The sequence below is a fragment of the Marmota marmota genome, unplaced genomic scaffold (assembly GCF_001458135.2).
Source record: "Marmota marmota marmota unplaced genomic scaffold, marMar, whole genome shotgun sequence".
NCBI lineage: Eukaryota > Metazoa > Chordata > Mammalia > Rodentia > Sciuridae > Marmota > Marmota marmota.
The window spans coordinates 256,136-272,464 of NW_026000272.1; the positions used below are offsets into that span (position 1 = coordinate 256,136).

Below are 16,329 nucleotides of genomic sequence, written 5' to 3' on the forward strand. Positions count from 1 at the left end.
GTACCAAGGAGGCATAATTCTCTTTGATAAGAGTTCTTTCATGGGGCACAAAGAACCCCCCTTGTGGCAAGGGAGATGACATGGGTGCGGTGGTTGTAATTCTGGAGGCTGTGTATACCATGAGGAATTTCAGGTCCACTGACCAACAGAAACAGAACTTTTCTCCCCATATATATGTCTGCATTACAATGTGATAGTCACCAGAAGCCTACTCACAGCAGAAATGAGACACTGGGGATGGAAAAAAATGAAGGAAACATTTAATATAATACTTGTCCTTGGGTTATCAGGTGGGAGTAGGGGTAAAATAGGTTTTTTAAAATTTTGTATTCTCATTTTCAATAATATTGCAATTTATATAAAAACCGATGGTTAAAAAGTATTGCCAGGGAAGGACGACTAAATAGGTACAAGCCTTGAGATAATCCTTAATGAAGCTGCCATTCCCTTAAGAGTCAACTGGTGACCCTATGAGGTAGTTAGGAAAAAGCTGCTCAGAGGCTAGGCAGAGTGCCTAAGGTCATACTCAGAATAAAGGGTTAGCTAGATTTTCAGTCCGAGTTCTCATTTCTCACTGCCCACTAAAGAAAAGTGTATAGGTTTGTTCATAAGACAATATTTTGACTAATGGTTAAAGTCAATTTTAAAATATATTTGTCAGAGTCTGAGAATTAAATTTAACAGACTGGCGGGACAAGAAGAACAAAAAGCAGAAGCTGGACATAGTTCAGTCAAGTGACTCTCAGAGAAGCAAATACCAGATGGCAAAGACAGCTTTCCCATGGCTGTTCTGGAGGCTTCATGAACATTATTCCTAATCTCAAAACCTCCCTGTTATAAACAAGGTTATAGAGACAGAAAATAGATGTGTGGGTGGTAGGGATGGAGGGGGGCTGCTAATATGCCTCTGGTTTCTTTCTGGGGTGATGAAAATGTTCTAACATTGGTTAATGGTAATGGCTACATGTTTCTATGAGTATACCAAAGCTCACTGGATTTATAAACTTTAAAAGGAGTAAATTATTACTAAATAAAGCTATCAAAAACTAAGTAATTACAAATTCTAAGGAATTATAAATGAGTGAAATGAGGCTCAGAGATTGAGCATCTTGCTGAAAATGAGCCAACCAATGCAGACTGAGCTAGAGCTGTGCTCATCGATTCACAGCCCTGGTGAAAGCCAGTCTGCAAGCCCAGAGGCCCAATCCTATCCTCACCCCTGCAGTGAGATGATATGTCATTTAAAAAAAAATAAAAACACTATTTCCTAAAGGTACCCCTTGTCAGTGTGGGCAGATAGGTCATACCTAGATGACACAGAATTACCCTTTCCTTCCATATGGCGTCAGAGGGCAAGCACATAAAAATATATCAGTGAAAAGTTATAGATATATCAGGAATGCTAGTTATTGTGTGTTCAAATGAGGCATCCTGGCATGAAAGGGCATGGAAGCCAAAGAAAGAAGCCCTGTGATCTGGAACAGAATGGAATGAACTAGGTGGTCCCCAGGGGCACCATCAGCTCTGTAAAAAGGGATATACTTGGGGTTTCACAAAAGAAAGCAACAAGGACAGGTAGAAAGGGATGGCACTGGAAATGAGGTACAGGATAAATTAAGTGTAACAGGAAAACTCAAAAATCACCTAGTCAGGTAGAACACCTGAAAATGTACAAATCACATCTGAAGATAATTGCACTAGTCACCCATTCAACATGTGATTATACAGAAGCTACTCTGGCCCAAGCCCTTGATGAGATATTGGGGAAGGGGGAAATACAGGAGAGGAGGAAATATAGGAAAAGGCCATGACAAGGAAGGATCTGAGGCTTGCTCTTACCTGCCATAAGATGAAGATGCTGGCTTCCCAGAAGACACTTCACTAGCATTCATGTACTCCTTCACGAAAAGAATCCCTCTGCTGCACAAGGAGCAGAGTAGAACAGAAAGAGGTATACCAAAAGATTCCAGAGGACTGAGCCTGGCCCACGATGGAGGTCAGTCCAGCCAGGCTGGGTTGAAGGAACTGCAGAAGCTCATGGAAAGGTCTAGCATAGAGGTGCTGGTAGGCTCCCCGCCCAATACACCAGACTCCCAAGGCAGCAGCAGATGGACCTGCTAGGCTGCTGACACTATTGTGGACTGGAGCTAAAAAGTCTCATCTCACCTTGTGTTTGGACCAAGAGCTCTAGAATGAGGCTCCCTACAAGCAACAGTGACATGACCTTCTTTGTTCAGATCTCAAGACCCCACCCTTTCCCCAGACTTCTGCACTTTAGTCCAACAGGTTTTCAATCCCTTTTCTGGGGCTGTGCTTTCTATCCTCTCTGCCCATATCCAGGACATCCTCCAAGACTTAAATGCAGAGTGCCAGTCCTTTTCAGCCAGTGCCCTTCCTGGAAGCACTCAGCTAGTACAAAATCTCCATGTCAAATCTCACCTTTCCCTTCTCACTTGTGGAGTTTCAGATGCCAAAGAAGTCACCTTATTCGGGAAGGTTTCTGGCAGCATTGGAAACAAGTTATGCTTCATGCTGGGCTCAGCATTGCCCCAAATTTGGCCCTCATTTCCATCCTGCACATTTCAGCTTGCTGACCTGATATCAGCAGAGAACCCTTTGGTCCCCACTCAACACATATGTAACTCTCTCAATAGGCTCCCTGCAATGTCATCTATTCCTGCAGGCTAAGAGGCAGCCAGAAATGCAGGTAAGGTAGAGGGCACATGAGAGAAACAGACATAGGCCTGGCATTCACAGGCCTTCATTGACCACCCCACGCCAATTGCACAGGCATGTTATCAAGGTCCTCTGGAAAGAGCCTTTCTGCTGGCTATATCCACTAATCCCTGGGAAGTACCATCTCAGCTTCTTACTGGGTTAGGGAGAAGAAGGTGTGGGTGTGCTATAACTGTGTCCAGGCTACCAGTAGAAGTTTATATAGTGGCGAGTGCTGGGAGTTGGGGGAGTCATTTCAGGAGAAGCAACACTGAAAAAAAGCTGGGTGTTTTACCTCTAAAGAAGAAATAGGGAACCCCCTGTGTTCAGAAAGCATCTCCTAGGTTGCTAGGTATCCCTTCTTACGTGGTTGAGCTGGAGTCCAATTCAACTGGGGGAGCTGGAATATAAACATGAGGTTGCTCAGAAGCACCAGTGACAGTAACAGTGACCATGCAGTTTGAAGGACTTCTCACCCTGAAATAGATGGAGGAAGGGGAGAGCATATCAACACAGAGACATGACATTTTCCTGAGCTAAATGTGGTCTAATCTCAAAGGCCCACTTCAGTAAGTTTTAATGAATGCTGGTGGGTTTGAAACAATACCTGCAAATCACTCATAATCTGCATTTTTGTTTTGTTTTGTTTTTGTTTTTTTGGGGATTGATCCCAGGGGCACTTTACCACTGAGTTAATCTCCACCCCTTTTTTGGTTTTTATTTTAAGCCAGGGCCTCATAAAACTGGTCAGGGCTGCTGAGAGCCATAGCCAAGTAGGAATGACACATGGCATTTTTGGTTGAAAGGTGACCCTGCCCAGGGATTAGGGTGGCTCCAGGTTTAGGGTGGATCCTGCTGGATTAGGGTGGCTCCAGGTTTAGGGTAGATCCTGCTGGATTAGGGTGGCTCCAGGTTTAGGGTGGATCCTGCTGGGAATAGGGCATATCCTGCTGCCTCAGGCGCCCACTCCTTGAGTTCCCGTTGAGTTCTGAGAGAATTGGTACGCAGAGCCCGTGGAGGGAGTGTATTTTTCCCAGAACGTGTGTGAAGAGTGCCGGTGAGAGTTCGGGAATAAAGAGTTGCTGTTTGAATCTACAAGGCTTGTGTGGTGGCTTGGTTATTTTGTGCCCAGCCAGACTGCGGCACAGGGCCTTGCTAAGTTGCTGAAGCTGGCTTTGAACTTGTGATCCTCCTGTCTCAGCCTCCCGAATGACTGGGATTACAGGTGTGCACCAGCATGCCTGACTCATCGTTTGCTTCTGAAGGCTTCTGAGAGATCAATGAATAGAACTTCTCATTTTGCATATGACAAACCTCAGGCAAAGTGAGTGGAGACATGGCCCAGGTCACACTGTGAGTCAGTGGCAAGACCCTAATTTTCCAATATCCACTTTGAATTCCTAACTACTACCAAGGGCTTTGACCTATGTGATTTACTCATGCAGTTGCCAGGGATGCAACAATCAGGAGGAAGCATAAGAGGAAGACAAAACCCAGCCCAAAGGCTAAGCCCAGCTCACCTCCTTACTGGAGGAGACACTCCATTTTCTAGCATCAGCTTCTCTTCCCCTATCCTGCAGAGGACTCTCAGGAGAACATGAAATCAAGGGGCAGAAGGCCAAATGAATAGATGTTGATGAGTAAGAAAGTTAGGTGCACCTCATTTTACCATTAGCAGAGACAGGAAACTGACAGATCTTATGGCTTTTTGAACTTTCACACCTTGGCTGCAACACCAGCCTTGTTCGGGAATCTCACCCCCAAGGCAGCTCACAAGGCCCTTCTTTGGAAAGGCCCCTATTGGCTCTCACTCTGTTTACCCCCATGGCACAAGTCCCATACCCAAAGTCAGCACAAATGCCCACTGCAATTCAAGACATTCTGTTAGGCATCACCAGTGACTACCTATTTTTTTCTTCCAGCTCATCCTGTAGCAGCCTCTGGCCACGGTGTGTACACGATACTCACTGTCCTGGCCTGATCTGAGCTTCTCTGCAACATACTGCCAATCACACTGTGCTATGGATATGGCTGCAACCACCTGGCCCACAATCTGGGGTACAACCCCCTTGCCAGAGAATCCAGGGCCTGAGATCTCAACTAGTATAACAGGGGGTGGGAATTAGAACAATCATGACGTATCACCTACCTAGCTTTTTGTCTTACACTATCAAAATGTCATGTGCAACTGAAGCTCCAGATGTAGTTTCCTAGGTGTACCAAACTTATCATGGCTTTATAGATAACAAGTGAAGGCCTACTCTCCCACCATGGATAGTGTGAGACACCCCATCTCAATACACCCAACCACACTGCACCTATTCCTACATCACCCTGTGATGCAGAAATGCACCACAGAGATTAGATAAAGTGCACTGGATGGAAAAAGGAGTTCTGATGGGAACCTGGAAAGATAGATGAGGAATAAAATGCAGAGCTAAAGAAAAACAAATTGCTTACAAGGGTAAATAAGATCCTCCATTGACTGAACAATTAGCAAGTTTCTGGTATGCTGTGATCCATGTCTGGGGAATAGCTGAGGGGACAGCAGAACTGAAAGGGCAAGGCAAAAAAAAATAAAAAGAAAAAAAAAACACCTCCATTTGGAGTCCTCTAGGACTACACTGTTAGCAGCATGGGCCCTCCAGTGCTCCTAGAAAACATCCCACCTCCCCCCACCAACAGCCTCTTCTTCCTAGCCTACAAGATCCCACAAAGCCCAGCTCCTGCCCCTGCTAACCTAACTTCCTACCAACTTTCAGGCCTTCTTCCCTGTCTTCTCTGCCCATGTTGCTTTCTCACAAGATCTTTGAAAAGTAAACTCCTTCAGGTCTTAGTTGAATTATTCCCACAACAGAAAATCCTTGTCTGACCATCCTGGATATGATGTATTTTGCTTGCACCCCTCCCTGTGACTCTACTGGATTTTTTCTTTTCTGGGATTATCATGAATAGATAGGTGGTATGAATATCATGGTAATTAAGAGTGCAGTCTCTGGTCTCTGACTGTTGGGTTCTAATTCCTGTTGGACCACTTCCTAGAACTGAGACAGGTCAGAGAAAGAAGTAATTCAAAATCAAGTAAGGGGACAGGAAATGCATAAGACATGCTTAAGATACAATGCATAAGAAATGAAGAATCTTGAAAATAAGGTAAGTCTTGCCTTGGATCAGAAACCTCTACTGCATATAATGATGGATCTGGAGTCAATGGTGGGTTCCTAGGAATGATGAATGTGAGGGACAGAAAATTCTATCACAGAGATGGAGATAAAGATTACCTGGCAGGAATGGGAAGAACATCATCAAATCATGACATTCTCTCTTGCTCTCTGTGTTAGTAATGTTGATCTGACAGCTGTGAAGCCCTTTCTGAGACCACACTTGTCTGATCCAATAACTTCTAATTTCCTTGTATTTTTATAAATGAAAATAGACAGAATATGTGCTTAAACACTGATCCATATCATGTGTCATTTATATATTTCATTTAGAGACAGGGTCTTGCTAGGTGGCTTAGGGCCTTGCAAAGTTAGTAAGGCTGGCTTTGAACTTGTAATGCTTCTTCCTCAGCCTCCTAAGCTGCTGGAATTACAGGTGTGTGCTATTGTGCCCAGCTAGTGGGCAATTAATTAGCAGATTTCTTACAAAAACATAGTTAAAAAACTGAGAGCTAATTTTCCAATGTGAAAAAAATATTGTTTAAGCTATCTAGGTTTCGAAGCTGGAAATATTGTGATTTGGTGTCAACAGGCACTGCTCTACTGAGGCCAGGAGCCAGAAAAGTACCACTTTGGGAAATTTGAGCTACTTACAGGAAAGCATAGCAATGGTGCTGAGTGATCCCTGGTGTCCTGCTCCTTACTGGCCCATCTTGTGTCTCAGAAAATTCACAGACTCTATTTCTTTGGTCTACTATTACTAGCGTTTTGCAATTAGCGCACAACCCTAGGTCATCACCATGGAAGTGAGTTATTGTCCTATGTATGGTTATTCTGGTGATGATGGCAGTGAAAGCTGTCATCAAACTTGTAGCCTTTACTTCTGGCAGTGAGTCCCATACACAGCAGGGCATATGTTCCTGAGATCTTTTAAGTCCTTGAAGGGCAAAAGTACCCTGAATACTGACCCCAAAACAGGTTTTTAGGCTCTAACTGGATATGAGATAACATGGTTCTCTGTGCTGGGCTTTGTCCAATGAATTTGCTATTATTGTTCCAAGTTGAAACCTTTGGAGACCTACACCTGGGATGGTTATTTGTGGTCTGCTTCACTGTGGTTCCTAACCACTCACACCTGCATTGGGTTAACAGACCTGTTTAGTTTGTGTGTTTGTCTTGTCTTGCTGCCCCCTATAAAGCCCTGGCTGCAGCCAGCAGGAGCCCAGTGGAGTTTAGACCTTACCTGCTGGCAGAGTTCTCCAGTTCAACAAGCTGCTCAGGTGCAGCAGGGGTGTTCTGCCACTCTGGGATGCTGAGATCTACAGGTTGTGGAGTGGGTGCAGCTGGGTCTCCTTGGCCAACCCCCAGGACTTCAGGCGTCTCCTGCAAGACCTCACAGACTTTGGTGGCCACATTCTTCTCTTCATAAGCTGCTGAGATGCTGAGGAAGAATGAACACACTATGAAGGGAGTGCTCACCCTCTGCACGCTGGCTGTCACGTCTGCTGGGCATGGAGGGGCTTATGTCCTTGAGAGTAGAACACAGAGGAGCCAGAAAAAAACCCATCTTGAGGGAGTGGGTGGCATCCTCCTCCACAGGACCTCAGCACCCCTGCTTCCTTGTCAGTTAAAAGGCAAAGTTCATCTTGGTTCAGTGAAATGTTGACAGTCTTCTCCTGGCTGGAAACACTCTGGCATCCCTGTCTTGTTTCCTGTCACTGTCATATTTCATTTCTGCAGTCCTTCTCCACCCTAACTCATGTGCTCCTCTTAAAAAGATGTAAACTATCCAGGCTTTTGCCCAGGCCCCAGTCCTTATGAAGACCTGTGCACATGGCTAGGACCCACAAAGACCTGGCAATTTGAGCAGGAGTTTCCTCCCCAGGATATCTTGGCAGGCTAGGTTGGGGCGAGAGCAGGAGCAGACCCAACAAGCTCACTACATTCTCAAGTCTGTTGAATTCACGGAGTGGGAAGGGCTCAGAGAACCTGAAGTTTGTAGGGCGGGGCCTGCCTGAGGACGGGCCCATCCGCGGTCCTTGCGCACCACCTCGTGGCAGGCACAGGCACCGCTTCTGGACTAGCTCCAAAGAGGCTCGCCTCACCCGCGCGGCCATTTCGCCTGGCCAAGGAACGTACTTTCATGGGGCTCCGGGAAATGGCGGCGCGCAGACGTACTTGCAACAGTTACCCCTATGGCCCAGGCTACCCGCACAAGCAAGTGCACACGTATTTAGGCAGGTTTGTTGTCACAGCTGTGGACCCCCATCGAGTTGCTGTTAAGTAGTCACAGCTATTACTACAAACCGATAGTATCTTCATCCTGTTTTTACAGATGAAAATCGAGAGGCGGTGTTTACAGCTAGTAAATGTCAATTGGGATGGGGACTTCCTTTCTCCCTTGTCCACCGCGTTCTATGGATGATGGTGGGTTGGAAGTTGAAATTAGAGCAATCACTTAAATGTTTCATTTAAAACAACAGTATTCCCCCAACTTACCCCCTTGTCTTCCCTTTCCACACGCCAAACACCATAGAAAGAGTTGTCTACATTCACTCTTGTCCCTTGCCATCAATATTCCACAGAAACTGTTACATCTTTCACAAAACTGTTCGTGCTGAATTAACTTCCCATCCCTCAACTGCCTGGCTCCTACATGTGGTATCATAGCCACAGCTCCCACACCATGGGACTCACTACAACACAGAACTGGTCTCTACCCTTCTCAACCATATAACTCTACTCATGACACGCTTAGATGTCCTGCAGATGTCAAAACTGCTGTAAAAGTTTACACTGGCAATTTTGTATTTGTCTTAGTCATCACAAACTGTTGGCAGGTGCAGGTGGCTGTTTTTGCATAAGGATCATCCCTGGAACACACTCCTGTAAAGTTTCTAACAAGTCCAGTTCATTGGAACATTTAGCCACTTTCTGTCCTCTTTTCATTTAATTTTTTCCTCAGGATGACACACTGCTTAGCCACCTTGCCCTCTAGCTATTCATCCCTCATCACTATGACAGGCTTCTCTTCTTCAGCCTTAACTTTTAATACACGAGTTCCTCTAAGGTTCCAAACTCTGTGTTCTATTCTCACTTTATGTGTACTCCCAAAACAATATTACTCATTCCTAAGGCTTTCGTTGCCACTGACATACAGAGGACTCCCAAATATCTATCTTCAGTCCTAAACCACACCTCCACATTCCAATCCCATTTGTTTATGCATCTGTCTCCTGACCTCACCTCTTACAAATCCCATAGTCATCACACTTAACATGCATTAAATATACCATCTACCTCCTTGATTAAGACCCTACTCAATGGTGATGCCATTTTTTGAGATGAAGAACAAAGATGCAGAATTACTGTATTAACATCTTTTTTTTTTACTTGTTTTGTAACACACAACACTGTATTGGAACAATGAATTAGCATACGTTCACTTTATGCTATGCCCCTATGGACAAAAATGTCCAGAATCTCTGGAAATGGCAAAATTCTCCAAAGGATCACTTGGAGCTTCTATGGCCTCTTTGGGAAATTTGGGGTCTCCCCAAACTGACTCATCCAATATTTTCCCCTTCTCATCACCCTCTCCCCATATCCCCCCTCCCTCCATTCCATCACCTTGGACCTTTCTGTCACCTACTTGAATCCCTTCATCTCTCTTTCTTCAACACCAGTTTCTGTCACTCCTGCAAGACCTTCCTCTTCTAGTTCCAGCCTCTCAACTGAACACAGTCACTGGAGCTTTAGACACCTTTCCAGCCTTTCCAGGGGCTGGGCTACCCCCAAAAGGGGGTAAACATCACTGAGGCTGAAAAACATCACTGGAATCACTTTGGGTATTGCATCCACTAGGACGGGCTTAGAGACACCCCAGTATCTGCTTGGTGCCTCTTCTGGTCCCTCACCCCAAATTTACTCAACAGCCTCTGAAATACAGATGACACATAAGGGCAAAAGAAAATCTCAAGAATCTACCTGGGGGGATACTTCAGCCCTCATATTGAAAAGGAAACCTCAATTTGCCCCCTCTCCCAGAAATATAATCCTGGGGGAAATTCACCAGCATGGGACGCAGGATCACAGCCAGCTGGCTTATGTAAACCACTGAGTTTCATATTTCTGGGTTTGTGGCCAACTCATCCTTGAAAATTTAGAATTAAAGTCATAAGGTCTGTACAGGTATGTGTGTGTGTGTGTGTGTGTGTGTGTCTGTGTGTTTAAAATATTTGAATACTTCCAAATGATATTACAAAATTAATTTTAAAATCCCTTATCCTCAGGGCTGAGTTTGTGGCTCAAGGGGTAGACCACTCACCAAGAATGTGTGGAGCACTGGTTTCTATGCTCAGCACTACGTAAAAATAAAGAATAAAGGTATTGTGTCCATCTACAACTAAAAATATATATTTAAAAAGAATACCTTATCTTCTTTTCTAATTTATTTACAAATAGGCATTTATATGAATCAAATAATCGTGACTCCCATAAATTAAGGAAATAATATTTCCAATGTAAACAAAAATAGTGTTCATATAAAAATTAACCCAAAGCATTTAAAAATTGAAATTTACAAATTTAGTTAGAACTTTGCCAAGACCAGTATAATAAAAGGAGCTGTTGTCTGAGTTATCAGATTACATATAATTCAAGAAATTATATATATATATATATATATAATATATATATATTATATACACACATGCACATATACATATATATATATTTGGGTGTATATATGTGTATATGTGTGTGCACACATATGTGTGTGTATCTGTATATATGTATTTTTTGTGCCAAAGATTAAACTCAAGGATCATTACCACTAAACCACATCCCCAGCCCTTTTTATTTTTCATTTTCAGACAAAGTCTTACTAGCATGCTGAGGAACTTCTAAGTTGTAAGACTGGCCTTGAACTTGCCATCCTCCTGCCTCAGCCTCCCAAGCCACTGGGTTTACAGGAGTGCACCAACATGTTGGTCTTTTATTAGTTTTTATTTTGAGGCAAGATTTTGCTAAATTGCTGAGGCTGGCCTCAAACCTGCAATCTTCCTGCCTCAGCCCCCTGAGTCACTGGAATTTTAGGTATGTGCCACCATACCTGGATAGAATATATTTTTACTGAACTGTATATATACTTCCCAGACTTAAACACGGTTAATATTCAGGTAAGCTAGTATTATATCCATTAAATGTTTAAATTTTTAAAATGCAAAATTGATTTTTACCAGGTAAAAATCATTATTCTGACAAACTTTATTTCAACCATAACTATGTTTTATAATATGTTAGCTTTAAGACAGTTTCTAACATCTTTATGGTAACCTAAAACCTTAGACTTAATAAATATTTGTTACATACCTAGATCATTTATAAGTAGTTAGTAAATCTAATCTTTAAGTTTATGTCTTTTTGTTTCATATTTTCTATGTTCCAGAAAGGCTATTTTGGATTTCTTAATAAACATATTAATTTGTCCACATTGAAAATTATACTATAATAAGTATATAACTATAAAAGTTTAGTGATATATACTTATATGTTTTACTAGTGTGCTGAAAATCCTGATGCATAACTATCCAAAATTACCTACCTTTTGGTTTTCTCTATAAAAATAGAAGTTTTTAATGGCTAAAATTACATTCAGTAAATGAGAATACTAAAAGTAGTAATGACAAAAGGAAATAACTTTGTGCAACATAAGCAAAGTATATTTTTGTTAAGGAAAACAGAACAATTTTATCCTTAACTAAAGTGACTAATGGTTCCAAAATTTATGAAAGACAAAATGTAAATGGATATTTTTAAAATCATATAAAGCACGAACATCATTAACCTAAGTACATGTATGAAGACCCGAATGGTGTGACTCTAGTTTGTGTAAAACCAGAGACATGAAAAATTGTGCTCTATTTGTGTAATATGAATTGAATTGAATTCTGCAGTCATATATAACAAATTAGAAAAAATAAAATTTTAAAAATAAATAGATCCTACAAAGTATACAGATAAGGAATTTTATTTGTCATGGTAAAACTTATTAAAATTTAATGTATTTAAAATAAAAAAGTAAATGTAGTATAAAATATTACACTAATGCAAAAATAAAGTTTGGCTATGTTAAAACAAAATTTTCTTGGATCACTGATTTGTTCTTAATAAAAAGTTATAAATGGTCTTTCTTCTGAGTAATATGTCTAAAAAGCAAAGATTTTGTCTTATCAAAATAATTCCCCTATCGCACTCCTTGGTCTATACTAAAGGACTTAAAAACAGCATACTACAAGGACACAGCCACATCAATGTTTATAGCACCACAATTCACAATAGCTAAACTGTGGAACCAACCTAGATGCCCTTCAATAGATGAATGGATTTAAAAAAGTGGCATATATACACAATGGGATATTACTCAGCAATAAAAGAGAATAAAATTATGGCATTTGCAGGTAAATGGATAGAGTTGGAAAATATCATTCTAAGCGAAGTAAGCCAATCCCAAAAAACCAAAGACTGAATGTTTTCTCTGATAAGTGGATGCTAATCTATAAAAGGGGTGTAGGCATGGGGTGAGTGGAGGAACTTTGGATTGGGCAAAGAGGAGGGAGGGGAAGGGAGGGGGCATGGGGATAGGAAAGATGGTGGAATGAGGTGGACATCATTACCTTAGGAACATGTATGATTGCATGAATGGTGTGACCATACTTCGTGTACAACCAGAGAAGTAAAAAATTGTGCTCTATTTATGTACAATGAATCAAAGAGTATTCTGCTGTCATATATAACTGATTAGAATAAATAAAAATAATTCTCTATCCTATCATGTTCCTTATTATTTTAGAAACTCTTTCCAATTCTAAAAGGTAGTAAGATTCTTTATAATCATGTTACCTTCTATGGTTACTTTAAGATTTTTTGCTACTTTGTACCAGATATAACCAAGTATTATTTCTTACTAATTCATAATCCTGTTTAATCAAACGTTAAAGACCTCCTGATAACTTCTGACATTTTGCCATCTCCCCAAATTCCTAAATTACAATAAAGTCCCAAAGGAAATGTTCTTTCATCTTGTAATAAGAAAGAAGACAAAAAGAACTGAGTTTTGTTTAATATTATATAAACTGCATGGTCAAAGCCAAAATGATGCTGAGTCTTCCTTAAAAATAATTTTAATGAATAAAATGTTATTAATATAAACATTTCATAAATTCTATAAAATTCCTAAAGATATATCAGTGTCCTCAGTGTCCATGAGATATTTCTACTTATTAGAGTCCTGGTTCTGCTTTGCCTGATATTAGACAACAATAATGCAATTTTATTAGTCATAGCTTTGATTATTTTTTATGGTGCTATTCTTTTTTTTAAAATATTTTTTAGCAGTACCTCACACATGCTAGACAAGTGCTCTACCACTGAGCCACAACCTCAAGCCCCAGATTGTTTTTTATTGTTTATTTTAACATCAGATTTTTTTATTTTTATTTTTTCCAGTGTATGCTACAAATCTAAAACCTCACACAGACTAAGCAAGTGCTAAACCACTGAGTTATATCCCCAACTAGAGCTCTTTAATTTTAATTTTTCAAATTCAGTGTCCTGAATGGAAATAATGGACATAACCCAGATTATTTTTTAAAGACTAATTTTTTAAAATATATTTTTACTTGTAGATGGACACAATACCTTTATTTTATTTATTTATTTTTATGTGGTGCTGAGGATTGAACCCAGTGCCTCATATATGTGAGGCAAGCACTCCACCACTGAGCTATAATCCAAGCCCCTTAAAAACCTAATTTGTTCACCATTTATTTCAGTTGGAAATTTGCATTACTTGCTTATAGAATTGTTAATATACAGATGTTTATGACTTTTCCTTATCATCAATTTTATTTTATTCCATTCCCCCATCTCATGTGTATAAATATGTTCATATTCTTATATGTATGTTCTCTTACTCGCTTGAAGCTTTCCCTCATTGCCAGTACTGTTGCTGAAATTTTGTTAGAATAAGTATTTCCCACATGGTGATTCTACTGGTTCTTTCAAGTGGCTGAGGAACTAATTTCACTGGTAAAGTCATTCAGGAAATTCAATGCTATGCTTTGTACATAAATGAATATACCACACTGAATTTCACCTTTATGTAGATCTATAAAGAACTATTTTTTTGAGAGAGAGAGAGAGAGAATTTTTTTTAGTTTTCGGTGGACATAACATCTTTATTTTATTTTTATGAGGTGCCAAGGATCGAACCCAGCGCCCCGCACATACCAGGCGAGCGTGCTACTGCTTGAGCCACATCCCCAGCCCAAGAACTATTTTTTTAAAAGAGCTATAAACAGAAGGAAGACCAACAGAGTAGAGGAAGGGGAACAGGGGAGAGAGAAGGGGAGGGAAAGGGGAAATACTGGGCAATGAAATGAAGTAAGTTGTATTCTATGCTTATATGATTGTGTCAAAATAAACCCCAATATTATGTATAACTAAATGAAGTAATAAAAATATTAAAAGGTAAATCCAAGTAAGTACTTCCTTTATACCCAAAATTACATAGTCCCGATCATCCCTGGTCATCTGAAATAATCACCTAATGGACTATTAAAAATTACTAAACTGATGAAGACTCAGTGTTCCATTAGCCTAAGGTTTAGCACTGATTGTCTTGTGGTTCTTTCCTGCTGGTGCATACCAAATGTCCCCATATGAAATAATAACTGGTCCATCCATGAGAAATCCCTATTCTGCCTGGTCTCTCAAAGATTTTTTTCCTTAGGGTACCAGGGATTGAACCCAGGGGCACTTGATCACTGAGCCACATCCCCAGCCCTATTTTGTATTTTAGAGAAAGAGTCTCACTGCGTTGCTTAGTGCCTTGCTTTTGCTGGGATGGCTTTGAACTTGCGATTCTCCTGCCTCAGCCTCCTAAACTGCTGGGATTACAGGCATGCACCACTGAGCCCAGCCTCAAAAGATTTTAACTTCATAAATTCAGACATCCTTGTTATGTTTTGGATGTGAGGTGTCCCCCAAAAGCTCATGTGTGAGACAATGCAAAGTTTAGAGGAGAAATGATTGGGTTATGACCTTAACCTAATCATTGAATTAATCCCTGATGGATTAACTGAGTGGTAATTAACTGAGGCAGGTGGGGTGTAGTGAGAGGAGGTCATTATTGGGGGCATGCCTTTGGGGTATATATTCTGTATCTGGTAAGTGGAGTCTCTCTGCTTCCTGATCATGTCAGCTGCCTCCCTCTGCCACACTCTTCTGCCATGATGTTTTGCCTCACCTTGAGCCCTGAGGAATGGAGCCTACTGTCTGTGGACTGAGACCTCTGAAACTGTGAAACTTTTCCTCCCCTACAATTGTTCTGGTTAGTCATTTAGTCACAGCAGCAAAAAAGCTGACTAAAACAATCCTAAAATACTGACAAGGATTTTTCCTGTCCTCCAAGCACTTTCCCTCACAATTCTGTACGTTCTCACTCTGTCTCTCTGTCCTTTGTGGAATCCCAGGTGAATTAAGCCTCATCCACTAGGAAAGTAACCCAGTGACTTTCCTGCTGGTGCTAGACAGACTGGGTATGAGGGACTGCTTGTTATTTATGACTATTAGCTGTAAGTGGTCCTTGCTCCCCTAGCCCAGACTCTAAATGCTGCCCATCAGGTGGCATATCATCATTTACACTTCCTGATGAACCCAGTATGCTGAGATCCAATGCCATTGACCAGATCCAAATACTAGAAATACGAAACCCTTTGCGTCTGGAAAGGGGACTTTTCCACAATCACACCCGTGTGCTTCAGAATTTGGACCACTAAGTGGGAAAGAGGGCAGAGTGCTGGTGCCTACCTGAGAAACACAGCACAGTGTGCTGGGGTAATCCTTGGCTCAGTATCTCCATGGACTAGGTACTTGTTCAGTATGCTCTAGGCAGCACAGTGGCAGGTTGTCCATCACCTGAGCCAAGATTAATCACATACTCCACTAAGTCAAATGAGTCCAAACGTGGCTCTGTGAATAAACACTCCTTTCTCCCTCACTGCTCCCCCAAGTCTTATTCATTGCTCAATTCTGGGTCCATTGTATTTATTTTACAGTTCTGTCTGTGTCTTCACAACCATTTCCCTAGTCCTTTAACCATCTTCACTTCCATGGAGGAGTGACTTTTCCCTTCCTCCACTCTGCCCATCTTCAGTCTACACTTTTCACTACTGCCACAGAGACCACTCCAAAGCACAAATCTGACCATATCACTACCCCCTGCTTCAACCCTTCCTGGATATTCCTTTTCCTTCAGAGAAACTCTAAAGTCCTCATTATAGCATACAAATGACTGTGCCCATCTGTGTTGGGGGGTCTTCTCTACAACTACCCTTGGGTTTGATGATTCTCAAAATTTCAGGTCCCCAGAGGTAATCAGGAGTTTAGC

General features: G+C 41.3%; 1 protein-coding gene across 5 annotated transcripts in view; it reads right to left on the bottom strand.

Annotated features, from left to right (window-relative positions):
• Positions 1–16,329, bottom strand: part of Znf185 (zinc finger protein 185 with LIM domain) — a 50,053-nt gene that overhangs the window by 7,950 nt on the left and 25,774 nt on the right. For 4 of the 5 annotated variants that reach the window (XM_048796962.1, XM_048796960.1, XM_015497998.2 and 1 more), the window contains 3 exons: positions 7,120–7,317; positions 3,082–3,192; positions 1,840–1,920 (listed from right to left, as the gene is read on the bottom strand). In XM_048796962.1, coding sequence (XP_048652919.1) covers positions 1,840–1,920; positions 3,082–3,192; positions 7,120–7,317 — 390 coding nt within the window. The remainder of the gene's footprint in view (positions 1–1,839; positions 1,921–3,081; positions 3,193–7,119; positions 7,318–16,329) is intronic. The other variant, XM_048796961.1, reaches the window with a different exon arrangement.